The sequence below is a fragment of the Equus caballus genome, chromosome 22 (assembly GCF_041296265.1).
Source record: "Equus caballus isolate H_3958 breed thoroughbred chromosome 22, TB-T2T, whole genome shotgun sequence".
NCBI lineage: Eukaryota > Metazoa > Chordata > Mammalia > Perissodactyla > Equidae > Equus > Equus caballus.
Genome location: NC_091705.1, coordinates 41,552,660 through 41,579,103, shown reverse-complemented (window position 1 = coordinate 41,579,103; position 26,444 = coordinate 41,552,660). Strand labels below are relative to the sequence as shown.

The window sequence follows — 26,444 nt, the reverse complement described above, 5'->3', positions numbered from 1 at the left end:
GGAAGATAATTGTGGATATTTCAAAGCACATGTACTGCCATTCAGGCTGGAATCAGGCCACGATGGAGTATAAGCTTGGTGGTCCAGCGTGTTCAGACACAAACACCCACTTGGCTCAGATTTGTAACTAACTCTGGATTTGTTCTGTGGATGGCTTTGCAAAGTTATGAAAAGTGTTCCACCGAACTTCTCCCTAACGTCTGGCTCGAGTTGGAACAGGAGGAAATGTGGTGGTGGGTTTGCAGACCAGCTTTAACAGATGCTGTCTAAAGCATAAGGGTAAAGACAGAGAGAGGGAACAAAAAAGAAACTTAAGCTTTTTGCTAAAGCCCTGATTCAACCAAAGGACACAAAGAAATAAAAACGCCCACATTAAAAGCCAAACAAGATAATAATTGTGCATGTCTGGCTCTGAATCTAGAGGGCAAGGCTTGCGTCACTGGCACTCCGAGTTACCATGGTGAGTGATTTATTGATATATATCAAGAATGAATAGATCAAAGGCAGTGAGATGACAGGTGATCAATCAAATGTCAAATCAAAACTAGCAATCAAGTGGAAAGCTGATTTTTCAGTGGGTGGGTCTGGCAGGAGAAAAATGAACTTTCATATTACACTTCCGAGAAACAAAACCCCAGCATACTATTAAAAAAGCAATTAAGCAACCCAAAAGAAAAAAAAATCCTTTAGAAGGTCTATTGTACTGATCCATTAACCTGTTCCTCTTTTTTGGGAGGGGTGGTAAGCAAGGATTCAGATGGGATAGTGCCTACCATATGAATCAATTTCCAAAGTTTGCAACTCTCTCTGGGCAAAGAAAATCCAGAGCTGTTTCAATGTTCTGTGGGGCACTTTTTCCCCTTTTTTAAGAGAGGGGTGAGTGTTGATTAGATTTCCAAACGTGGATCCTTTTAGAAAACATATTCAAAGGTTCATTCCTTTGCTGGGGTGGTTTTTTCCACCTTGGCAATCAAACCTACCCTCCTATGGCTCGCCCCAAAGCCAGCCTGCAGCCCGGGGCTTAGGCAAGTCTCACCCTTCAGCGCCCCAAACCCCAGCGAGAGGAGACGCAGTCCCTTGAGGCCAGAAGCCACTGGCACTGACCACGCGGAGGGATGCGGGGGTGGAAGGACTCTCTCCCTATTCGGCACCCCGATCCGCAACCCAACTTTGGCCCAAGAGGCAAGAAGCAGACTGGGAGAAAGTTAGGGGTGGGGTAGACGGTGGAGGAAAAAAAGTTCAAGGAGAGAACGCTTGGTGGGATAGCTTTCCCCCTACCCAACAGGAGCCTGGAAAAGAGGAGGATTTGGGAGATCGGAGAAGGCGAGAGAGGATGGGGTTATCAGTGGGGCAGAGAGGGGCACCCGGAGCCAACTCCCCCGAAAGCTTGGCGGGGAGTGGCGTCCTGGGGCACCCGGAGGCAAGGAGCGCGGGCGAGGAGCTCGGCGCGCAGGGCAGCCCGGGCCGGGCAGCCTCGAATCGGAGACGTTTCTCTTACCTGCCGCCCGCTTGGGTGCCTGTTGTTTCCTCCTTGGCATCGCTCTACTTCGCTCCAGTCCCACTTCTGGCGCCCCAGCCCCGAGCAGCGCGCGGGGGCCCGCTGTCTCTCTCTCCTCTCTGGGTCTCCTCCGCCTCCTGCCCGGTGGCTCCTAGGGCGTCACTCGGCCTCTGTCCCCCTGACGATCCCCCCTGCAACTCCTCCACCACGGACCAGAGACCCCCCTCTCTGGGCGGCAGACACGGGTGGCTTGCGCCGGCTGGTTTGAAGTAGAGGTTGGTTCTGCCTTGTTTGTTTGTTTTGATTTTTTTTCCTCTCTCTCTCTCTTTTTGTTTTTGCTTTTTGGAAATTTTTTTTTGTTTTTTTTTTTTTTTGGTGACTGTTGAGACACTTGATTTCTTTATTAAACATCCAAGACCGGGTTCGGATGGAAGGGACGAGGGGCGCACACGCGCCACACGCACACGCGCGCGTAAAGATAAGGAAAAAAAAGGCAATCCTGGGAAGGTAGTGGTTTCTTCTTCTTTCTCTTCTTCTTCCTTCTCTTTCCCTCCTCCTCCTCCTCCACCACCACCTCCTCCTCCTCCTCTTCCTCCTCCTCGCCGATCTCTATGGCGGATTCGTGCTGGGGGGAGAGAGAGATCACTCACTGTAGGTTTGTGGCTGCTGTCAGATCCCCGTCTGTGAGTGATATGCGAGAGGACAGGAGCGGGTTTGGGAAAGACAGAAAATCTGGAATTCACTCACACACACTCACACACACACAGACACACACAGACACACACACACACACACACGCACGCACTCTCGCTTCCTCTCACACACACTCACACCCCCCACATATGCACACACACACAAACACACACACACACACTCTCACACACACACAAGACAGGGCGAGGCGATGCCAGCAAACATCGATCCCGCTGAACAAACTGAACATTAACAAACTCCTCCTCCTCCTCCTCTCCCCGCGACCTGATGACAGGGAGAAATTTACTCCCCAGCCGCAGAGCGCCAGGCAGAGGGAGTCTATTAAAGGGACAGTGTCCCGCCAGGGAGAGGGGCTGGGGGCGGGGACCCGGGCGTGCCGCCGGGCTAGGGCTCCTCGGTGCGCCCTCTTCGCTGGTGCAAGAATTTGCCCACCAGGCGCGGGGACACCCCTCCAGGGAGGGGATGAGAAGGGAGGAGATGCGCGAGAAAAGGGGGCAGGGTGATGGCTTAACTCCGCCGCTGGGAAGGGAGACGCAGGGGGCCGGGTTAGCTGACCAGCGGGGACCTTTAACAACATTAGGAGGGTAAGAACTTGGGTTTGCTTTGGGCAGGAAAAGGGGAGGGCACCTTATCCAGTGATGACCTCCATCCTCCACTCCTCTGCGTCTCTTAGTCTGACCACAAAGATGTCCTCCACTCCCCTTAAGTTTAATGCCCCTACCCTGCCACGTTCTCGGTCATCTCCCATCTGCCTCCTGGATATTTTAATAGCATATTCTTCTCTTTGTTTTGTTCAAAGAGTATTTATTGAGCACCTACTATGTGCCTGTTCTGGAGACACAGCAGCTGTAGAGAAAGGAAAGATCCTGGTCCTCTTACTGTTTATATTCTAATGGGGGAGCACTCAAGTCACCCCCAGATATCCAGTCTTTGCTTAAATGTCACCTCCCCGAGGCCTCCTTTACGTACAATTTCACGCACACAGCCCCACTCCCTATCCCATTTCTCTATTTTATTTTTCTCCCCTGGGCTTACCAATGTCACACATCATATTATATACAGTTTTCCATTTTGTTTATTGGCCAAGTTCCCCCTCTAGAGTATAAGTTCTGTTGGGAGGAGGGATTTTTGCCTCTTGTTTACTATTATAGCCCAATGATGGCAAAGGACATGACGCATAGTAGGTGCCCAAGAAAATATTTTTTGAATGAATGAAAAGTAAGCAAACAGATAAACAAGATAATTTCAGAGTGATAAGCCCCATGAAGATGTTGCTGTTGGGTCCTGTGACAGCATCTGAAAGAGGCGGCAGCTCTGGGCTCAGGGCAGGAGACGTCCTTCCAGCTGAGGCGTGTTCAAGCCAACATGTGCTTATAGAGCCCTGCTGCAGGCCAGGCACCTTTTGAGGTGCTGCGGACGGGTCTGAGCCTGGACCTTGCTCTCAAGGAGCTCTCGTTCCAGTGGGAGAGACAAACATTTAAAGGGGCAAATGATGTGTGCTGGGGCAGGAGCTGTACTTAGCAGGGGCAGGTGACCTGGACCTGGAGGAAGGGAGGATGGTTATCAGGCAGGGCTTCATGAGGAGAGTCAGGTCAAAGCTGAGTGCTCAATAGGGAAGAGGAGTTGGGCAAAAAGGGAACTCGGATAGTGATGCCCTTATAAGAAAAAGACAGGCATTGTCTAGGTCTTTCCAACTCAGGGCTTCTACTTCCTGCACTGAAATCCGCTGAGGCCCTTGTTAAGATGCACCTTCCTAGGCCTTATTCTAGAAGATGTTCTAACCCTGGCACTATTGACATTTGGGCCATAATTCTTTGTTTTGGAGGCTGTTCTGTGCAACGTGGGATGTTTAGTAGCATCTCTGGTCTCTAATCACTAGATGCCAAACCCTTCCACCTAAGTTGTGTCAACCAAACTTGTCTCCAGACATTGCTCAATGTTCCCTGGGGGACAAAATACCCCTGGTTGAGCACCACTGTCCTAGACCTTCTAACAGAAACTTCTGGATGAGGGTTTTGGAATCTGCATTTTGAACAAGCAACCCCCCCGCCTCCACAGGTGAACCTTTTGCTTACTCCCCTTTGAGAAGCTCTGTTAAAAAAGCCTTTGTTCTTTGGGAATCAGACATACTCAACATTGCTACCTATACAGCTGAATCAGGCTTAGATAGCAATATAATTTAGGAGTTCAAGCGGTGACATTGTTACTGTGGTCATTGTGATGGGGTTTCACCTGGCCAGCTCCTCAGTCCCCACTCCCCACCGTGTACCCACCACAACGGAGGCCTGAACAGTGTCATCTGGGACGTGTCCCAGGTGCACCTCCCACTCATCGGCTGCCTTCGCCCTCCCTGGTGGAGCATTACCAAGGAGGACTAGTTCCACAAATATTTTTCTTAACAGTTCTTTGGGGCTATAGGAAACTTAACTTCCCCCATCCTGCTAGTCAGCCACAACATGTTATTGTCACTGTTTGCAAAGTGCTGTTTAATCTTTGTTGTTGTTGTTGAATCATTTTTAACATCCCCACCTGGAAGGCAAGTGCTCATTTCTCCTTCTCATGTGTGTCGTTAACTTACTTACCCTAAATCACCCATGCGGACTCCACCCATGACCAGCCCCATCCTATCCCAGCCTAATCCTTAGGCAACCGAGGCAGAGAAAACTCTATGGCGAAGTCAACAGAAGGGTATTAATTCTAATTAATTCTAATTACCCAATACACCTTTGTGGAGCATTGCGATAGGGACCATAGCGTATTGACTAAAACTCCATAGTCCTGTAGTCAAGGAACTACAGTTATAGGATCAAGAGGTACGGAATTAAGGCCTGAACAGAAAGAAGACTGAGGCTGCAGCAAGTGCGCCATGAATCCGCCATATTCTGTAGAAGCCCCACGCCTGTTGATTTGGTGTTTGTGATACATTCAATGATTTAACAAATATCAGCTGTGTCAGGTGCCAGGCATTGCCCCAAGCACAGGAGATGCTGGGATGCATAAGGTAGGATCCCCGCCTTCCAAAAACTTCTGTTAAAATGACTCCAAAAGACTGGGAACTGGGAAGGAGGGAATTTGGGAGCTGGACCCAGCCTTGGAGAGAATCCGGAGGGAAATATGCAGGAGTAGTTGACTCTGGGCTGCAGAATCTCTCCCAGCCTTGCTCCGGGAGTCTTTAAACTTTACTTTCACTCTCTTCTCTTTCTCAATAGCTGGTTATATAATGGGATGGGGAGGACTTAAAATACCTCTTAGGAAATCTACCTTTTAGCCAGCTACCAACAAATTCTTGGCCCCACACTTCTGGAGTCTTCTTTCATTAATTTGCGTTTTTTCCTTCTGCTGCTATTGTAGAGTATTTAGCTTGGTTATCAACAAAGAAGGTTTTGGTTACCCCAATGGGATGGGTAACACAACGGTACCCAGATGTTGTTTAGTGGTATAGACGCGACGTTGGAAAACGTTGAATCGCGTAGTGAAAAGGTTACTCCCTTCCCATTCTCTTTCAATCTGAGAAGTCTCAGTTTGGTGCTACCATGTCTTTTATGCCTAATACTTGCTAACTTGTATTTTTCAACCAAGAAACCGCAGATCACAGGCTCAGAAGCCTGGGAGGAGCAAGAGTACCTCACTAGACTTTTTAAAAATGGTTTGTTTTCATTGAACTCACTTTGAGGTTACCTTCTATCTTAGTGAATGATACTGCTCTCCATTTATGGTAGCAATCTAAAGTTTAATGTAATTTATGGCTTTTAAAAATAAATATCTTTAAGAAACGATAGAGAATAGATAATGGTTCATGGGGGATGTGGAGATGGCCAAATGTGAGAAAGGTGGTACAGGCCTGACTAGAATTTGCAAAATACTTTGCTAAACCACCAACTCTGGCACTTTTGGAAACTTCTTCCAAGAGTTGGTGGCTTGGAATAATGCTATGTTTGGGTCTCCAGGGAACTTAGCATCCTAGGATCCAACACTCAAACTTTGGGAAGTGTAAAAGCATGAGCTGATCTGAACGACTCAACTGTATCTTGAGAACGCTTATTCCCACACCGGCTCAACATCCGAGTCACCTGGGGATTTTTTTTTTAAGATAAAGAAGCACAGGCTCCACTCCAGCCTTACTAAATTAGACCCCAGGGTGGAGCCAGAAAATCTGAAATTTTAAAAGTTCCCAGTGATTCTGATAAGGTGCCAGGCATGGGAACCTTTCCTGTGCAAAAGTTGAATTTTGTAACAAGTGAATCAAGTTAGTAGAATTTGTCGCATGCAAGGAACAGCCAGGGCATCTATTCTTGGATTCACTCAAAAGCGTGACTGGGGAGCCTTTTCGTTGCACCCATAGAAGTCTGTGAATGCCGCGTTAAAACAGGTGTCTACCATATTGAATTTTTTTTGATTAGTTTGCCAGTGGACTCCAACTCAATGCAATTAAAATAAATATTTGCTGAGTGCCTCCCTAGCGTTGGGTGCTGCTAATTACTCAACATTGGGGCAGCCTGTGAGATTCTCGAGCATCTCCGTTACTGCAATGCCTCCCGTACAGGATTGAGGGCTTTTGCATTTTCTTTTCCCTCCAGCAAGATTCCTCCCCCAGATGTTTCTCCTCTTCACTCTAAACTCAGATGTCACCTCTTTTTTTCCCACCCTATCTGTCCCACTTTCTCTCACCTCTCGTGGAAGTTACAACCATCTGTAAGCATCTTCGTGTATTTGTCTGTTTACTATCTGTCTCCCCCGATTAAGATGTAAGTTCTATTTGCCTCTATATCCCTAAGTCCAGCACAATATTGGTGTCAGTAGAAGATTGTGCCTTGTGGCATAGTGGTTAAGTTTGGTGTGCTCTGCTTCATTGGCCCCAGGTTCACAGGTTTGGATTCTGGGTGTGGACCTACACTGCTCATCAGCCGTGCTGTGGCAGTGACCCACATATAAAGGACCTCCACATATAAAGTGGAGGATGATTGGCACAGATGTTAGCTCAGGGCAAATCTTCCTCAGCAAAACAAACGAATGAACTAAAACCATTGTAGACTGATTGAATACCAAGCTGAGCATCTTGCAAGGAAGGATTTACTTTAAAAATGTCTGAGGCCCACCATTGGGCTTTCATCAGATGTGGATACATAGCATTTCAAGCTGGGTGCCTCTTTTCCAATTGATACTGTCTTCCCCTCACCAATGTCCTTCCCTTTTCTCACTTTCCTCTTTTGTTTCTTGCCTCCTTCAGATCCTCCCTTAAATACTGCCTCTTTTAGGAAGCCTTCCTGGGTGGATCCCCTGTGATTCACACTTCTCTAGTCTGTACTTTCTCGAAACAAAGAGACTCAATATAGAGTATGATTCCACATATATGAGTGTATACCAGCAGGCAGAACTGATCTTGAATATAGGGTAGGAGTTACCTGTGAAAGTGGGCACAAGGAGGCTTCTCGGAGGCTGGTGTTGTTCTTAACCAGGGTGCTGGTTACATCAGTGTGTTCAATCTGTGAAAATAATGTCAGCTGCATGCTTACGATTTGTGCACTTCTATATATACACATGATGCTTCAATTACAAAAGCAGTGTTCTCTCTAGTGCTGTGTGTTATAATCAACTGGGGTGAACTGAAAAATCCCAGTGCCCGGGTCTTACCCCAGACCCATTACATCAGTCTGTGAGGGCGGCATCCAGGCATCAGTACTTTTTAAAGCCCCCAGATGATTCCAATATGCAGCCAAGTTTGAGCGCCAGTGTACCATACAATTCTGCCCTTGAGGATATAATTTATTGCCTTCTTCTTATGTCGTTTAACTCATTCAGGATATCCCTCTTCCCAGTAACTATTTTGTGGAAACTTCAAGGTGGCAATCTCTGGTTATTTTCTCCCCTCCCACAACACCTGTACAGCATCATGTTGGTGGGGAGAACCCGACAAGAGGAAATCCCAGATCGATCATGGAGAACGATAGGAAGAATAGAAGGCAGGATGTCGGGATAGAGAATAAGGGGTGGGGCCAGGGCCCCCTCTAGTCACGGGGGAGAGGGAAACCATTTTGAGAAGGTAACGTTTAAACTGAGATCTGGAAGACACAAATCACCCAACCGGGAGCCAAGGCCTGAAACTGGAAGAGACTTCTGTGCTTCTAGAACACAAAGGATGCAGTGGTCAGGGCCCAGGTCTAGAGAGCCAGAGAGGGAGAGAGGAGCAGAAATGACAAGGAGAGGTGAGTCGGGGCTAGATCTTGGAGACGTCATCAGTCATAATATTGAGTTTGAATTTTATTATCATAGCCATTGATAAATGCTAATTCATTTATCTACATCTTGAAACACCTCCTCCTCTAGAGTGGGCATGCTCCACCAACACGGAGGAGAAAATGTCCTGTTCTCCTCGGTGGGAATTTGTTCTCTGAAAACAGTTAAGGAGGATGACTGCAAAGTTTGGGGATGCTCGGCGTTGCCACGCTGGCTTCTCAGAATAAATCCTCCAAAAGTCATTAGGCTCTCCTTTGAAAAACTATTTTGATTTGGCTAGGTATAGAATTTTGCAACAGCAATTAAGCACTGTGTATATTTAAATGGGACGATTGCTGAGTGGGCAGGCTGGGGACACGGGAGCTGTTCAATTTCACATATATCACGTTTTCTCCCTTGGAGCTGGCTACTTGCGGTTGGTGACAGTGTTTTGCTGCTGCTGGAGAATCCAGACCAAGTCGCTGGCCCAGTAATCCATTGCTCAACTTCATTAACCGCAGGGAGACATTAAGTGAATGTAAGGACTGGAACAGCCTGGAAACCATGTGACGAGCAGCCTTTAAGTTCTGGGCTCTGGTATATTTTATGCCACCTCAACTGTGCGTCAAGCTCTCCTTCCTGGTCTCATTAGAACTGTGTGTCCAAAGGTGCCCCTCAACTTTCAGAAGCAAATAGAGAATGATATAATTCGCTCTGAGAACACCTTTCTGTCTTATCCGGAGCATGTCTTATCTATTATGATTAGGCATTAAGCGTCCTATTGTCCTTAAAATTTCATGATATTCTACCCCTGCTTGCTAGGATTATGTCCAAGTGACTTGTCCTGGTTGCTGTTTTCGCCCATCAATACAGCTTGCCTTTTCTCCTTAACCGTTGCTGGGAAGGCCAACGCAGCTAAGGAACCCACAGGCTTAAAATGGCCGAATAGTCCAGGACTGTTGCAAATCTTCTTTCTAGAAGTCTTGTGTGTCTTGCTTTTGGTTCCCCAAGATAAAGATTTGAGAGCAAGTAGTTTATTTGGGAAATGATCCTAGAAAATTCCAGCAGGGAAGTAGGAAAGTGAATTAGGGAAAGGAAGGCAGTTAATACAGGGTGTGTTGTCAAGCAGGTCATCACCATGGGTAACCAGAGCTTGATCCTGCTGGGGAACGCTGGGAGTCAATGTAGATTACCCACTTCTGGGATATCCCTCCTGAGGGGTGAGAGAGCCGGGGTATTTATGCATCGACCCCTGCCAGTCTTTGGATGGGGCCGCTCCTGGGCCTCCCTGTAGGCAAAAAGCCCAGGTACTGGCAGTTAAACCCGGGCATAAGGAAATGGGCAGAGCACCAGACCAGGTAGGCACCAGGGAGGAAATTTAAGTGTAGGTTTGGAATCGCAGACCTGCATTTAAAAAATACTTTCGCTACTTACTAAGACTATGACCTTGGGCAAGTTATTTAGCTTCTCTGAGCCTCAGTTTTCCTATCCTCTAAACGGGGATAATTATATCACTGATTCCACTAGGGGCACAGAGGGGATTGTATGAGCTAATGGAAAACACACAGCACAACACCCGTCATGTAGAAAGTACTCCTGCTTTTTTTAGCTTTTTCGTGATTTTAAAAGCATTTGTTGATTGACTATTGTTTATACAGTGCTTTCAGCTATATCTGAGGTCCAGTCTAATCCGTACTGAGGGATAAAACCAACATCAGCTCAATCCTCTCTACATTGGCAAGGGCATCAGTTTACAGAAGCCAATCAGGGAAGCTCAGATCCTCTTGCAGAAAATATGAAGGCAGCAGAGCACGAATCCTAGCCTTTGGCGGCAGAGCGCTCCTGCCAGCGCCCTCTTCTCTCCACAGGTGTATCCTCCTGCCTGCTGATGTTCAGTAAGCCCCTGCTCTACGCCGGGCCCGGGCCTGGGTGCTGGGATGCAGCAGGGAGTAAAGCATCTGCCTGGTTCTTAGGGAACTTAAAAGTCTGGGGAAAGACAGGCAAATTTTAGTAATGATAATAATAGCAGTTAACATTTATGAAGCACTTGGTGCCACGCACTGTTGTAAGCACTTTGCAATATGACCTTACTAATCCTTAAACCAATTCAATGAGGTAAAGTGCTTTTGTTGTCCCTGTGTTACGTATGGGGAAACTGAGGCAAAGAGAGGTTAAGTGACTTACCCAAGGTTATGGATACAGTAAGTGGGGAATCCTGGATTCACATCCTCCTGGTATGGTGCTGATTCTTATACTCAACCACCATGTATTACTCCCTCCTGGTGATGCTGCAGCCACGGTGACAGGTACATCATGAAATGTCTAGTTATCATATTGCTTTTCTCTGTTCATACTCCACAGCTTCAAAATTCTTAAACTTCAGCCTGCATATTACCTTCTACAAAGTTAAAACAAATCCCTGGGCCCCATCTCAACCATCTCAAGAGATTTTTTTTCAGGAGGAAGATTTGCTCCAAGCTAACATCTATTGCCAATCTTCCTCTTTTTTTTTTCTTTTTGCTTGAGGAAGATTAGCCCTGAGCTAACATCTGTGCCAATCTTCCTCCCTTTTGTATGTGGGATGCAACCAGAGCGTGGCCTGACGAGTGGTATAGGTCTGTGCCCGAGATCTGAACCTGGGCCACCGAACTGGAGAGCGCCAGACCCAACCACTACGCCACCAGGCTGGCCCCCTAAGAGATCTTGACTTAGTGCATGTGGGGTGGGGTCTGAGAACGTGTGTTTCTAACAAGCTCCTAGATGACGCTGCGAGTCCACAGACCACACTTTGAATCGCTCAGGTTCCAACAGGGATGATTTTTCCTCCCAAGGGATCCTTGACAATGTGTCTGGAGACATTTTGATTGTCACAACTCAGGGGTGTGCTACTGGCATCTAGTGGGTAGAGGCCAGGGATGCTACCAGCATCCTCTAGTGCACAGGAAAGAATGATCCAGCCCCAAATGTCATGAGGGCTGAGGTTAGAGCCTGGTGGAGGGCATGGGGCTCATACACTTTCATCTGAGGATCTTATTTCAAATGCAGATTCTGATCAAATAGGTCTAGAGTGGGGCCTGAGATGCTGCATTTCTAACAAGCTCCAACCGATGATGCTGATGCTAGTGATCTAGGGACCACACTTGGAGAAGCAAAAGTGAGACCATGTCTTGCATAGCCACGGGTCTTGAATCAAGGCTTAGGGCACAAAGAACTCCTAAGAAATAAAACCCGAACGTCATCCTGAATTAGTTCAGAACAAAAGCAACTCTGAGTTTAAGTAATCCTGTCCACTCCCCCTGTAGCAAGTTTTGCCCTTAAAGAAGCACACTGAGGCAGAGGCACTTGCGGCAAAGGAGATCTCCGTTCCTCTCCTAGAGGCGGGGGGGGGGGGGGGGGGGGGGGGGGGGGGGGGGGGGGTGCGATTGCAAATGAGGGGGGACAGAGCTTGGTGAGAACCGCCTTACTTCCGTCCCGAACGTCGAGTCGAGTCTATTGCTGCCTGCAACTGTGGCTTCTTTCCAAGAGCTGCGCATCGGCAGTGGGGTTTGCATCTGTCTGACTTTCAGGTCTGCCAATGTGAGATGAAAAAGTGGCTGTTTTTAAAATGGTTGCTCTCATGGGAAGGGAGTATGGGAGAAAATGGACTCTGTGCGTCCAGCCCCTAGAGATGGCACCCCAGCCCCTGTGATAAATGGCAGCATTAACAAGGTTTGGTTGAGAGGGGACCTACAGATTTATGACTTCCTGTCTCCGCCAGCAGATGTCATTATGGCTGACAGAACAGAAGGCCTTTCAAGAGCTAGCGGGGTGGAGCTAAGAAGAGGGGAAAAAAAATAAAATAAAAAGCAGAAGCCAAAACTAGTGTTTGCTCAGTGGTGCTATTGTTGATACTGTCATTTTAGGGGCACAGGGAAGTTTTACATTAAACCAATGTCTTATAACATCTCTGAGGTCCAGCTTCTAAGATTTAGGCAGAATCCCATAAATGAAGGCCAAACTTATTCGCTTCCCTCCAATAAGAAAACCTACAGGATTTTGTTCCTGGCCCATTTGTACTTAAAAGTTCTCTACTTTGCACTGAATAAACATGTATTTTACCCTGGGACATCATTTTGATGGATGTTTAAATATATTTATTTTACAAATTCGGCAGCCTGCTCTGAAATTCCTTTGATATACATATGTTTTTTACCCATTTTTAAATTGTTTTATAAGTTGTCTCTTATTTTATGTGCCGGAATTTTTTGTTGCATTGAAAAATGGTATAAATTTGGTGTTCATCATTGGGCCCCAATACCCATCTTAATAAGTACAACCGCTAAAACGTACTTAACCGTAATTACAGGTCGCATTGTCACATTTCCCTTTGCTAATCTTCGCTTGAAAATTTACCTTCTGTAGGTAAAGGAAGCATTTTTTTTTCCCAAGTTGATTCTCTTATCTAATGGACACTTGAATGTGTCCTTTGGGCTCAGGTAATCAGTGCCCTATACTGCGACCCAGAAGGGACAACTCTGGCAACAGAAGCTGGGTTGTCTTCAGTCCTGTCATCAGTGAATCATCCCCCATTGTGACCAGGCGACCAAAGTAGCTTGGCAGAAATTAAGAATCATGGAAGACGTCATGGAGGACAGCTACAGGGTCCCCTTTGCCCTGGTCTCTTAAAAAACAAAAAACTCATTTCAAGGAAAAACTAGATGGAGAGCCTTTTTCTAGAATTAATCAATAACTGTGATGTTAGTGCATATGTTGTAGCGCATATCAGATTTTTGAAATGACACTGTAGGTGTGAAAATGGCCACTCCATAGTCGCTTTTGTAAACCTCTTTGGAGTGGCACTATGGTGATGTGCTTAACTAACCCGGGCTCGGGGAACTCACTCTCTTTTTCTGGCTCTTCCTCTCACTACCTGTGTTATCCGGGGCAAGTTACTTAAGCTGTTTTCTCACCTGTAAAAGGTAGAGAATAATAGCACCATTCTCTTAGTGTTTTTTAAAATGAAGATCGAAAGCAATGTTCATGAAGTGATTAGCCACGTGCCTGGCCCATGGTAGGAGCTCAATGAATTAGCTATTATTACAATGATTAATGTTAAAATATCTTCCCTCTTTAGTATTTCACAGGTAGACATGCAGAGATGTAGACTGACTCAATGGCCACCCAGAAAAGAAATCCAATAATGATAATAACATTAATCGGAACTGTCACATATTGAATGCATACCAAGTGCCAGTCCCTGTGCTAAATGCTTTACAGGCAAAATCTATTGAATTTAATCCTTACAACAGTCTTATGAGGCCAAGTAATATTACTCCCGCTTTACATATAAGGAGACTCAGATTGGATCGTTAAGCCAATCCTTCTCAGACTGTGATGCACGTCAGAACCAGCTGGAGGGATTGTTAAAACCCAGATTGCTGACTCCCTTCCCTGGGGTCTCTGATTCAGTAGGTCTGGGGTGGGGACCCCAAGATTTTCATTTCAACAAGTCTCTAGGTAATATTGCTACTGTGGATCTGGGAACCACATTTGAGAACCACTGGTTTCAGTAACTTGCTCAAGGTTACACAATGAGTAAGTGGCAGAGTGAGTTTTCAAATTAAAAACTTTGAGTGTATATATATATATATATATTTTAAATGTACTCTTCACAAATACCTATATTACTTCAAAGTTCCTTACATCGAACTTTTGAAATAATGGTTGATGGTTGAATTCATGGAGCACTGTGGTTTGGATAGCTACCTGTTTGAATTAAATATCCTGTCCCATGATGTTCTTCATGGCACAAAGCAGTTTGTGATTCCCTAGAAAGGGAGGATTTCAGGACTATTTTCAGAAGGAGCATCGAGTCCTTATATCGTCCCCATTCAACCACTGTTGAGATCCTCAGGAGTCCTGCTGGAGTGGAGGAAAATGCAAGGGCTATGACCCATCCAAGCTGGAGATTCACTAGGACTTCCAAGAGGGAGCCCGGCTGAGCAAGCGGCACCTGGATGCCATCTGTGTCTGAGAGGCTGTGTTTCCTCCGTCTCTAACCTGGGAGGACTCTCAAAACACAGCCCACTTGGACATCCAAGGGCCCTGGAGATGTCTCCACTGAAGGTCGAAGATTCAGACTTCACTGCCCAGGTGAGCCTCTTAGTACCAGTCAGCCCAGGGGACCATTGGTACAAGCTGCGTTCTGGAACAATAACAGGGATGGGTTCTGGCATACGGTGGAGGGTGGGAATGTAGGAGAGAGATCAGAAGCACCTGGTGAGAGACATGAATGGAGACAAAGGATTACAGGTGTAGAGCCAGGATAAAGCCCAAAGTCCCTTAGAGGGTAAAGTAATCCAGCAAAGGGTCATTGGTATCTTCCTTGTTCAGTTGCAAATGAAAAGAACTGGAATTCAAATACATAGGCAAAATGTGCTTCAAGAAATGTGAACACTCAAGGACTTGAAGAAAGATGAAATGAGGAAAACAAGTGGTGCCTTGACAGAGGGAGAAGCTGGTTGCTGGAAGATTGGGAATTCCTATTGCCATGATGCAGGGTGGAGGAAAAGAGAACTCAGTGGACTTGGCACCAGGAGCCTGAGATGCTAGGGCTATCTCTGTAGAGAGTGGGCCAGCTGATCTTCGAGGACCCTTCCTCTTCTGACATAGGAAGATGCTGTTTATTCACACATTCACTCATTCAACAAATATTTGCTGAGCACATATTATGGACCAGGTACTGTTAGAGACAGGCCTGTGTTCTTTCTGCCGGCAGCACGTGCCGAAGCTTCGTGCTCATTCTGGTTGTATATCTGGGAACATGTGCCCATCTCTGGACCAATCCCTGAAGTCAGGGGGATGGAATACTCCTGTTCCTGGGAAAGATGCTCTCTCTTGGGGCCAGGGCTGCCACCTGCCTCACTTCAATCACATTGTTTGAGAGAGTTGGTTCCTCAAAGAAAAATTATGGAGTTGTTACCAGAAAGTGGGGCATAGATGTTGGACAATCAGAAACCAAAATAATTCACTACAATATCTAACTTTCTATTTTTGTGCCTCATTTTTCCTATCTGTAAAATGAAAAGGTTGAGATAGAGTGAAAGTCCACAGCATTTTCACTACCAAGGATCCTCCTTACTTGCTCTCCTCTGTTGCCCACCATGGGGACCAAGTTTGAAAGATTTTGTCTATCATTCATCTTTTCATCCATCAATATATCCATCTACCATTTGACACACTATTATTGAATATCCACTAGCTTCCCATCTTGTTCTAGAACTGGGATTATAGCAACACAGACTATTGGAAGGCATGTGATCCCCTCTGTTCAATGACACATATAATGGGGGGTGGGGTCCTACTGGTGGTTTTCTTTCTGGGTTAAAAAGCCAGAACCTTAGTAGAGGGAAGCTTTATGCTCATGTCCTTTCTACTCTGCTTGGAATGTTGCTGTGAGGATGTGATGCCTGGAGCTGGAGCCAAAAATCTGCAACCATGAGGTGACATGCATAAGGACAAAGAGTCGGCAAGCCGAGCATAGTGGTGCAGGAAGGACAGCCACAGCCTGAGGCCATGAAGGTTTGCACAATCCTGGGGCCTCTGTCTCACACCTAGACTTAGAAGCATCCAGCTTCTTGTTAGGCAAGATAATTCAAATCTTCATTGTTTAAGCCACGCAGTTAAAAGTATTCTCTTACTTGCAGTTAAAAGCATTCCTGGGCTGGCCCAGTGGCGCAGCTGTTAAATTCACATGTTCTGCTTCTCGGCGGCCTGGGGTTCGCTGGTTCGGATCCCAGGTGCGGACATGGTATCTCTTGGCAAAAGCCATGCTGTGGTAGGCGTCCCACATATAAAGTAGAGGAAGATGGGCATGGATGTTAGCTCAGGGCCAGTCTTCCTCAGCAAAAAGAGGAGGATTGGCAGTAGTTAGCTCAGGGCTAATCTTCCTAAAAAAAAAAAAAAAAAAAGTGAAAAAGCATTCCTAATTGATATATTTGGATCCAATAGAGGTTCCCCAAGCAGATTATAGTATGAAGATGTCCAGTAAATAGATAATTACAAGTGTCACCAGCGTCCTGAGAAGGAGTACAGGAGCTTCTGTCTGGGGGAACTAATCATTCAAAGGAAATGCACCTAACAAGCAATTACATTTTTCTACCATGTGAGAGAATTAGATCAGAGATTGGCGACATTTTTCTTAAGGGACCGCACAGTAACTATTTTGGCTTTGCAGGCCCTATTGGCCTCTGTTGCAACTATTCAACTCTGCTGTTGCAGTGCAAAAGAAGCCATAGACAATATGTAAATGCATGAGCGTGGCTGTGTTCCAATAAAACTTTATTTACAAAAATAAGCAGCTGGCTAGATTGGCCCATGGGCCGTAATTCACTGACTCCTGAATTAGATGCACACACCAAGTATGCAATAAAAACGGGCAGTTGAAAATAGTTTGTAACATACTTACTAAAATATGGCAAATTTCTCAAAATTCTGCTTTATAGATGCCCAGTGCCAAGTCTTTAAACTCACACATTCTGTGACTCAGTGATTCCTCTATCGTGCCTCCCCCTGCTCCTGCAGGAGTGAATTGAGGGGTAGGTCAGCTGGACAGATGCCCAGGGTACTAATCTCCAACAAGCTTAGAAACACTAATGGAAGAAGTTGGGAAAATATACACTTGCCCTTCTCTGATCGAAAAATATGCCACTGTAGAGAGAAAGAAGCAAAGGTACAAAAACATAACATTTATTAGCCCTGGAATATTTTTGTTGAGGACTTTTGTAACTAGCATACATAGCGTTTGTAGTCAGCTCAAAGATGGCAGTTGTGGTTAGCAGAAATTCCAGAGCCACATAATGTGTGGTGTGCTGTGATTTACAAGGGATGTGATTTATATTGTGAATATTAAACCTTTTAAGATACCTCCCAAGAAGTTGCTTGGTTCAGAAAAGTCACAAAAGAATGCCAAAGAAATACTAAAACTGCAGAGAAGTTGGAAAGATTTTGTCTTACTTTTTTAAAGAACATTGACTCTGTTTCAACCAATGGAAGTAAATTGTAAGTAGTGCTGATTTTGAAAAAAAGTCTTAAAAAAGTCAGATTCTCTCCACCCTCACTAACTATATTTTGGACAAAGTTTTAAAGGACATTGGATTGAAAAGTCCCCAGAATATTAGTCCACATGGCCCTCATTAAACTAAGGGCCATAGACTCAACTGCCTGTTGTGTCCAGGATGGTAACAGAATGGAAAGCACTGGATGTGAGGCAACAGGGAATGGTGAAGACTGAGGCAGACTGGAATGCATATGCCCTGTCTAAAAGAGGCAACCTCTATACAAAACCACTATATGGCTCCAGGCTATTGTTTTTCCTCTTAGGAAAGATCTCCAGATCTTTAGCAGAAGATGGTAATCCAAACTTTTATGTAAGAAGTTCCCTATTTTATAAATTTTGCTCAAACCAAATTTTGCAAAACATGCCTTAGATCGTAAGTCTCTCTCCCTCTTTTTCTCTTGCCCACCCACACAAGCTCCCTCTTCTAGAGCAGAGACACACGGTCCTTCAGCCACAATAGTCAGGAGATGCTGGACAATGCTGAAGAAGAGCTGTGCATCTTAACTGATCAGGTTTCTCAAGTCTGCCTTTCCCAGACAAGATGAATTGTTGAACATGGCATCCCTTCCTGTATCTCTCACTATGGATCTATTAGTGTCGCTATTTATGGAGAGGAGAGAAGAGAGTGATAATTTATACATACATTTGTTTCGTGCAAATTATACTCCTATCCTCTGATTGGCTTGAGTCCCCCAGAATATTACTTCTCTGCAATAGATAACGTGGCTGGAAGGGGAAATGCTAAATGGTTTAAGAATTTCAAATTTTTATATTGCCACTTGTAGCAAACTGTGTCATCCACTGAGCCATGCAGTTTTTTCCCTTTCTCAAAATGTCACCAAAAGAAAAGTGATCACAACAGTTTACACATGCCAAACACATTTGTCGAATAAACAACATGGAAAGAATTGCAATTGAAATACCACCCCTGTAAGGAAACACAGTATTTAATCTGATTTTAATTGAAATGTTTCATGTTGATACCTTTTGTTTAGGCGGGAGACAAAGCTGGTATAAAGCAGGGTAGTGACAGTAATTCTACTGAAGACATTCTGAAAGTTGGGACTTCTGAGGCACTTTGGGAAGAAAAAAAATACTACATTTATTCATGGTAAAGGAATGTTATTGCACTTAGTGTATAAAATGCTTCCAAGATGGTAATGAATAAGGTAAGGTTTCCAATTTAGTACAGCACCAAACTAAGCTGCTGCATGCTTCCGGGAGATGCTTTGGGGCACTCAAGAGTTAAAAAAACAAACTGAGTTGTTTGGCGTGGTGGACCCCCATTGTATTTGCTGGTCTAACTTCTATTCATCTTCCTCTTTCAGATAACACCAGCTGGAGTTGGCTTTGGGGCTGTTACTTCTTTCCCATGATCAGTCATGCATTTTTGTGGTATTGATCCTTGGCCCAGACCCTGACTGGCTAAAGCCAATAATTCTATCCCATCGCATCTCTCTGGCCGCCATTATTTGATCCATGATGGCAGAAACCCAGTCAGAACCACTGAAACCTGTGGAGAAGTCTTCTAGGGCTTCTGGGAAAAAGAAAGTTCTCTCCCCTCCTTGAAAGCCACTCCTTCTGTGATCCGTATGGTGTGAAGACATAAAGACCTGAACGGCTTCTTTACTACTAGGTCAGAAGACCACGGAACTGCCAATGGGAAGCCATTTGAGGACTGAAGAAGCAACTGATGCTTTGGAATGCAAAGAGGAAATATGGAAAGGAACAAAACTGGTCCTTGATGATTCTAGATCAAACTGTACCTGAAGCTGGTCCTGCCTCTGGCCTTTTCACTGATGCAAGTTTATACATCCCGTTATTCTTCAAGCCAGTTTGAGTTGGATTCCCTGTCATTTTCAATGGAAAGATTTTTAACTCACCATTTGCTTTTGTCAAATTGATGATGACATATTAATACCTTTTCAATGAGTGATGCTGGGAAAATGGGGCCATGCTGTGGGTTTCTGCTTCCCTGTTTTCTTTAGTATGTTGTTTTCAATTGGAATGAATACCTTCTTAAATCATTTTCTTAGTGGTCTCCTTGTCCACACTTTACAACACAGATCAAGTATCACTTTCCCTATGAATTCATTACTGAGCAAGAATGATAAACACTGGAATTTTAGATCTGTTGAGACTGTCCCAAGCAAAAGTTGAGTACTTGTTTTAAGTTAGATAGACATGATTTTGAAACCTGACTCTCTAATTTACTAGCTGTGTGACTTTCGACAATTTGCCTAAACTCTCTAAGACACTTCTCCCAACCTGTAAAAATCCTGTTAATAATAGCATCTTATCCCAGACAACTTTTGTGAAGATAAAATGAAATAGTTCATGCACAACAATTACCAAGGTGCTTGACACAGAATAAATGCTCAATAAATGTTGATGCTGTTGTTAGTGTTAACAACTTATCAAGGAACCTACCATCTAGAAAGAGTCCAATAAATCTAATCTGCAGTTGTTAGTACGATAAATATCTGCTATCTGAGTAATTTAAAAAGTCATGAATAATGTTTGAATGAATATGAGTTAATTAAAATATAATTCAATGAAAAAAATGAATGAATGAATGAATGGCAGCTGGAAACTGAGAGGCAGGGACACAAGTAGAGGGGCTGGGCCAGAGGATACGAAGGAGGAAGAAAGAACTGAAAGATACCCTGTGCTTGATGAGAATGCCCTTCCCATGATCTGTGTCCCCGTCAGGTGGAATGTTCTGCAGTGCCGCTCCCTTCCTCCTCTCATCACTGTGGGTCATCTGTCGGGAGCTTCTTGATGGGCAGCTTTACAGACAGCCATAAAGCGGCATTTATGGCCAAAGCCATCATATTTCGTTGAGCTCTATGCTTAGGGTGTCTACACTATTTTCTCTCTTTTCTCTGGGTCCTAGTCACTCTGCAAAGAAGAAATTTAGCAGAGATGGCTGAATTCCTTCTCATGGTTCTGCATAGCCTCTGAGATAAAATGCAAGAAACCTCAAGAACCAGAAGGCCATTAAGAATAAATAGGATAATGCGGACGTTTACTGAGTACTTACTTTAGTCCAGGCCTAAAGACTTGGCCGTCCAAGATAACTCACCATCTTGAGCTGTGGATCAGCTCATGCAGTCTTCACCACTGTATATGCAGCTACGCACAGTAGCTCAACTTTGCTGATGAAGAAACAGAGACACGTCAAGGTTGTGTTCCATGTTCAATGTCACAGGGAGCTGACAGGATGTTCACCCAGGTAGTCCACATCCAGAACCTGTGCTCCAGGGAGCTCTAGGCTCCACTGTGTCTACACAATGTGTTGACTCCTATGGCACTTGAAGCTACAAACACAGTTGTCCCTCTATTTCCCCTTAGACTCCACAACAATGGACTCTACAGAAGTAAGTTTCTTAAAATAAAATTCTTCAAATGTGGACACATTAGAGACACTTTGAGATGATTTCAAGAGCTGCTATTTATAGATTTCTTTGAAAAAGAGTTTTTACAAATTTCCCTTTTTCCATTGATCCTTAATAAGCAGTAGACAGACACTTCAACTCCTGTTTGGACTTGAACTTCACGGGACCATGCAGCATTCTTGGTGGTAGGCATCTGAATTACCAATCTACTCTCACAGCCAAGTTTAGCCAGGCTGGATTTGCTGAAATTCTATTTTAGACATCCTTTCATGTCTAGCTGGCCTAGGAGCTATGCAATTTGTAGGGTCCCAGCCCTTGGCTTCACAGAGCAGAGTATAGAGGAGGGGTTTGGAGCTGAGGAACAATAGCTTAATAACTAGCTTGCTGGCAACTCAGAGAAGTTCTCTTAACTCTGGGCATGGGCTGCAATCCACAGAGATGGGTCCTCAGCAGCCATGTTTGTATTATGTATTTCTCCTCGACTGGACTAAGCAAGAACGCCTGACTCAAGCGAGCCAATCACATTCTGTCTTCCAGGAACTGGCACTGAGCAAATTAGTTCCCATCACTGAATCTGGATCATGTAACATCTGGGGCAGCCAAATTCCACCAAGCAGATTAAGCACAGAGGTAACCTGTCTCTCTCTCTCTCTCTTTTTTTTTGGTGAGGAAGATTGTCACTGAGCTAACATCTGTGCCAATCTTCCCCTATTTAGTATGTGGGATGCCGTCACAGCATGGTTTGATGAGTGGTGTGTAGGTCCGCACCCTGGATCTGAACCTGAAAACCCCAGGCCACTGAAGTCAAATGTGTGAACTTAACCACTGCACCACTAGGCTGGTCCCAAGGCAACCCGTCTTTAATGATCATAGTTTAAAGAAAGTGAAATGGAAATGAATGAAAGGAAAGGAGAGAGGAAATATCTGGGATCGCTTTCTAGTAGCTGAATCCAGTCTCTTTCTGAGGGCTGGCTGTATTTCAGTCTTGTGTGTTCTCTGAGATACCTCTACCCATATAAAAAAATAACTGGACATTTTGCATCAGCTAAATAGTTTTCAGTTACTTACACTCCAAAAGCACCGATTAATGAGACAAGCAAGTCTTTTTACCACTCGGAGCAGATTCAAATCCTTTTTGAGACAATGTAGCTTATGAATAACACAAAAATTTCATTGGTCAGAAAGAGGGTTGGTCGACTTCCTTGAAAAAAGGCAGGAAATGGGAGGAGTTATTTCTTCAAGGTTTTTAGCGACAGGTAACAATTACATTTCTAAATCACTTCTCAGCTTCTAACTTCCTTAAAAGATTTTCCTATAACTAATTGTTCACTTTAGGACAAATAATGATAGTGATCAAGGAACTTAGAGGAAGATGAAAGTTAGAAATCACCAGAAAAACTAACTATAATTCAAAAAGAGAAGTGGCCATTTTGATGGCAGTAAGACACACTCCCAGGAAATGCCTCACCTTGTACAGAGTATAATCACACTGCCTCCAATGAGAACCTAACCCAACAGCTAAAGTGAGAGGAAAAAGCATGGAGTGGGAGAAGGAGAGAGAGTTCTCTGGTTGTCACAGAAAACCCAAACTCAATTGAGCTTAAAAGAGAGTACAAAAGGGTTTTCTTTGCTTTGATCCGAGAAAAGCATGGCTAGAGAAAGCTTTCGGCATGGCTGGATCCTGGTACTTGAATTATTCCACCAGGAATGGTTCTTTGTACTCTCGGTTCCACTCTGCCTATGTTGGCTTCATTCCCAAGCAGAAGTTTTACATGTAGAGTTGCCAGATTTGGCAAATAGAAATAGAATACTCAGATAAATTTCAACTTCAGAACAGCAAAGAAAAGTTTTTAAATTTTAAGTATATCCTATGCAATATTTGGGACACATGGCCTCCTGTATTTTTCTGGCAACCCCATTCACATGAGGTGGCAAAGATGGCTGCCAGTACTTCTAGACTTGTATCCTATTAATATAGCAGCCTTAGTGAAAGGGGGCTTATTTTCTAAAATTCTAATATCTATAAGTCCCAGGGTTGTGTCCCATTAGAACAATTTGGGTCATGTGCACATCCATGAACCAATCACCATGGCTTAGGAAATGATATCATCTGATGGGCCAGGCGTGGCTTGTGGCATGACAATGCAGGAGAAGTGGCAAAATAATATTTGTCCGCGAAAAAAATTACATAGACTTATACGTGGTTGGAATAGAATATAGAAATAATCTTAGTTCAAGCTGCTCATTTAGCAGATGTGAAAGTGGAGTCTAAAGAGCTCCTTTAACTTCTCCAGACAGCCCAGTCGTGGGTGAATCTGGCCTGGAACACACCCCTCCCACCTCCTCACCATGCCCTGTCCTCTCCTTGCTTCCACGAGGCCTTTGCCATTCTGATATCCACTGGATAAGTCAGTTAGCACCTCTGAGGGCTTCCCCTCTCTCTCTTCTCTGTATACAAAATGAACAGGTGAAAACGAAATGCTTGTCAAAACAAATCTCTGTTTGGTTTTCTCCATCTATGGGACAATTTCTGTAATGTGTCAATCACTTTGTTGCGAAATAGCCCCTCCCACACACAATCCCCGTTTTCCGATGAGAGTAGCCTGTCAGTCATTCACTAAATCAAAGCCAAATTTCATGCCAAGCAAAGACCAGTTTGTCAATCATCTTGCCTGCCCCACATCCACCAGAAGCACCTGACACCTATCACTTTCTACTCTCAAATGGGGGGGATCTAATTAGCCTTGCGTATTTCCCCTAATTGAGCTCTTTTTAAGACTGTAGCTTAGCAACTAAGAAGTTATTTTTTCGACAACTGGCCTAAATTTCATAGCTTTCTTGACTGTTGCCACTTGTTAGAAAACTGTTTCCCCTCAAGTGGCCAAACAGCAGATGTTAAGATTTACTTAATACTGAGTGTTCTATTGTTTCTAATCATAAGCGCTCTCCCATTGTCTAAAAGTAAACAGGCCACATGTTGTCAAATAGACGCCATTGTAAATAATTATAAAACATCTTGGAATTTTGTTCTGAAGTCTCAAATTCTCCATTATTGGTAACACTAAATATCAGAAAAGAGGAGATAAACCCCAGGCATTTATTAGATTGTAAATCACTTCCCAAGAACCTTCTGTGAGCGAGTCATTTTGAGGTGATGGACAGAATATAACACATGTTCTCGTCCTGAAGGAGCTTAGTTGGAGGAGACAGTTGGCTACAAATTTTAAATCCATTTAAAGGGAATAAATAGTGCAAATTTGAGAGGCTGATAGAAGCAATAATAATAATAATTTTAAAAAGGTCTGATGATATAGTCACGATTGCTGTAGGGGACCTTGTCATTTCTTTGGTGGCTCAGATTCTGACTTCCCTTCCTAGTTTTGAAGGAAACCTCCACTGCGTGTAGAGGATGGGAGAGACGGCGCCCTCACCGCCCAGGATGGAAACTGGAGGGTGAGACTGCCTCCTCCGTCAACCCTCCGGCAGCCACAAGATTGCAGTCTGTCCCATCAGGTGCGCCCACCTTGTCGATTTGAGTCTGTGGCTGTGCGAACATTTGATGTGGCTCGCAGTAGTTGCTCTGGTGTCCACGGGCAGTGGCATCACAGCAAACGGTCCTGGTGGTGTTATCTTCAGTGAACTGTTCAGGCTAAAAGAAGGATGTCAGCATTCTCGCCTCCTGGCTCCTCTCCCCATTGCCGTGGTTCTCACCAGGTCCTCCAACCATTTCATAATTTTCAGTCTCGATAAAGTAAAACTTTACTTCAAATAAATTTACTTTTAAAATCTGAAATAGTCAGAATTGGTTTCTGTTGTGTTTAACCCACAACCTTGAAACTTTTAATTGGCTTGGGCATGAGATAGAAGGATGCTCTGATCACTCTGGGCTGCAGTAATTTGGGAAGCCTCCACGGAGAATAAGGGCTTCAAGTACTCTGCACAGGCAGAGAGCAACGGAGCAGCTGTTCTGCGTTGAACTCCTGGTAGAGAGAAGCAGAAAAAGTCTAGTATGCTGAAAACAATTTTAAACTATAAAGACAAGTTTTGTTTATCTTCCTTATCATTTTATCTTCAAGAAAGTAACTCAGTGCCAGTAACTCAGTGACTGGCAAACAACAGCATGTATTAAAAGTGCTGAATGAGGGCTGGCCTGGTGGTGTAGTGGTTAAATTTGTGTGCTCCACTTCACTGGCCCTGGGTTTTCAGGTTTGGATCCCAGGTGTGGACTTAGCACTGCTCGTCAAGCCATGCTGTGGTGGCATCCCACATAAAGTAGAGGAAGATGGGCACAGATGTTAGCTCGGTGACAATCTTCCTCAAGCAAAAAGAGGAAGATTGGCAACAGATGTTAGTTCAGGGCCAACCTTCCTCACACACACACAAAAATACAGAATGAATGAATGACATTGAAAGGAAAGGATGCCTAGATGAATTGACTAAACTAGAAACTCCTGGCAGGTTGGTAAGAAATGAGGCTCTAACATTAGCTTGGGGAATTATTGTAAAGAACCTAAAAATTAACCGCAACTCTAATTTTTATATAAATTTTCAGCATATTATAAAGTAGCATGTACAGTATTATGCACAAAATGTAAAATCCTATCCCCCAAGAGTTTTGCAGAGATGGGGAGCACATCTAGTATATCAATGGATGAGCCATCATGCTTGTGGTCTTGGCCAATGGGAGACAGTCTCAATCTGGAAGTTTCTTTATCCTAAAACGAGCTGACTATAAATCTCCCTTTGACTACCTTAGGAGAGGCAATTGGGCAGAGAGAGAAACTGCTGAGGGAGCCAGAGAGAGATGGCCCTGGCTAGCAAACAGAGAGAAGCCATTCGTATGTAATAAGGAACTGGTGGTAGGCATTTGCCATGCATGTCATGGGACACTTACTTCTTTAGTTGCACAGCTGTTGTGTGCAACTTTAATCTTTAATTTAAGGTGTGTCCTTTGAGTAATTGCAGTCAGGGAATTCCCTGATATTAGTAATTGGTCTTTTGATATTTCAGTGCAGACTGCTCTGGCATGGGAGCAAGATGACTGGATAATGGAGAATTTAAGCCAAAACACAGAGATAATTCCATTAGATACATTTGGATAGTGGTTTGACCCACTTCTTAGGGGTAAAGGATTGGAAGTTAATATCAGAGCCCATTCTATGTTGTTTGTAGGGCAGCCAGCTTTCGTTGCATCATTTACTGTGTGTTAGGCTTCGTTCTAAGAACTTTACATGCATCACCTCATTAAGCCCTTGCAAAAACTTGAAAAAGTAGGTGTTAAATAGGAAGTATTGATCTGAAGGGGAAATCTATTGTTTTGGAGAAAGTATTAGGTCTTATTACTAAAAGTGGAATGTCTGAAGTCACTAAGACCTTATGGAGAGAAAGACAAAACACAGGGGAGAAACTCGACAAGATTTACATTCCAGTAATTGCACAATGGTTTGAGCCAAGGAAAAAGTATGATAGACTGGAGCCCAGAGTTCAGCTGAGGTTGCACTCCGTTGCTCCACTTCCAGCATCG

At 44.4% G+C, this 26,444-nt stretch overlaps 1 protein-coding gene and 1 long non-coding RNA gene across 9 annotated transcripts in view; one reads left to right on the top strand and one right to left on the bottom strand.

Annotated features, from left to right (window-relative positions):
- Positions 1–1,633, bottom strand: part of TSHZ2 (teashirt zinc finger homeobox 2) — a 439,082-nt gene extending 437,449 nt beyond the window's left edge. For all 7 annotated transcript variants that reach the window (XM_001488700.7, XM_005604791.4, XM_070247188.1 and 4 more), the window contains exon 1: positions 1,499–1,633. In XM_001488700.7, the coding sequence (XP_001488750.3) occupies positions 1,499–1,538 (40 nt within the window). In that variant the 5' untranslated portion in view covers positions 1,539–1,633. The remainder of the gene's footprint in view (positions 1–1,498) is intronic.
- Positions 1,620–24,719, top strand: LOC111770037 (uncharacterized). 2 transcript variants are annotated; one of them, XR_002802946.2, is made up of 4 exons: positions 1,620–1,773; positions 18,851–21,105; positions 21,458–21,550; positions 24,299–24,719. It is a non-coding gene; the product is annotated as an uncharacterized lncRNA (long non-coding RNA). The 2 variants fall into 2 exon arrangements; XR_011430752.1 differs by lacking the exons at positions 21,458–21,550; positions 24,299–24,719 and adding an exon at positions 14,237–14,557 and having other exon boundaries at positions 1,640–1,773; positions 18,851–19,912.
- The last annotated feature ends 1,725 nt before the right edge of the window (positions 24,720–26,444 follow it).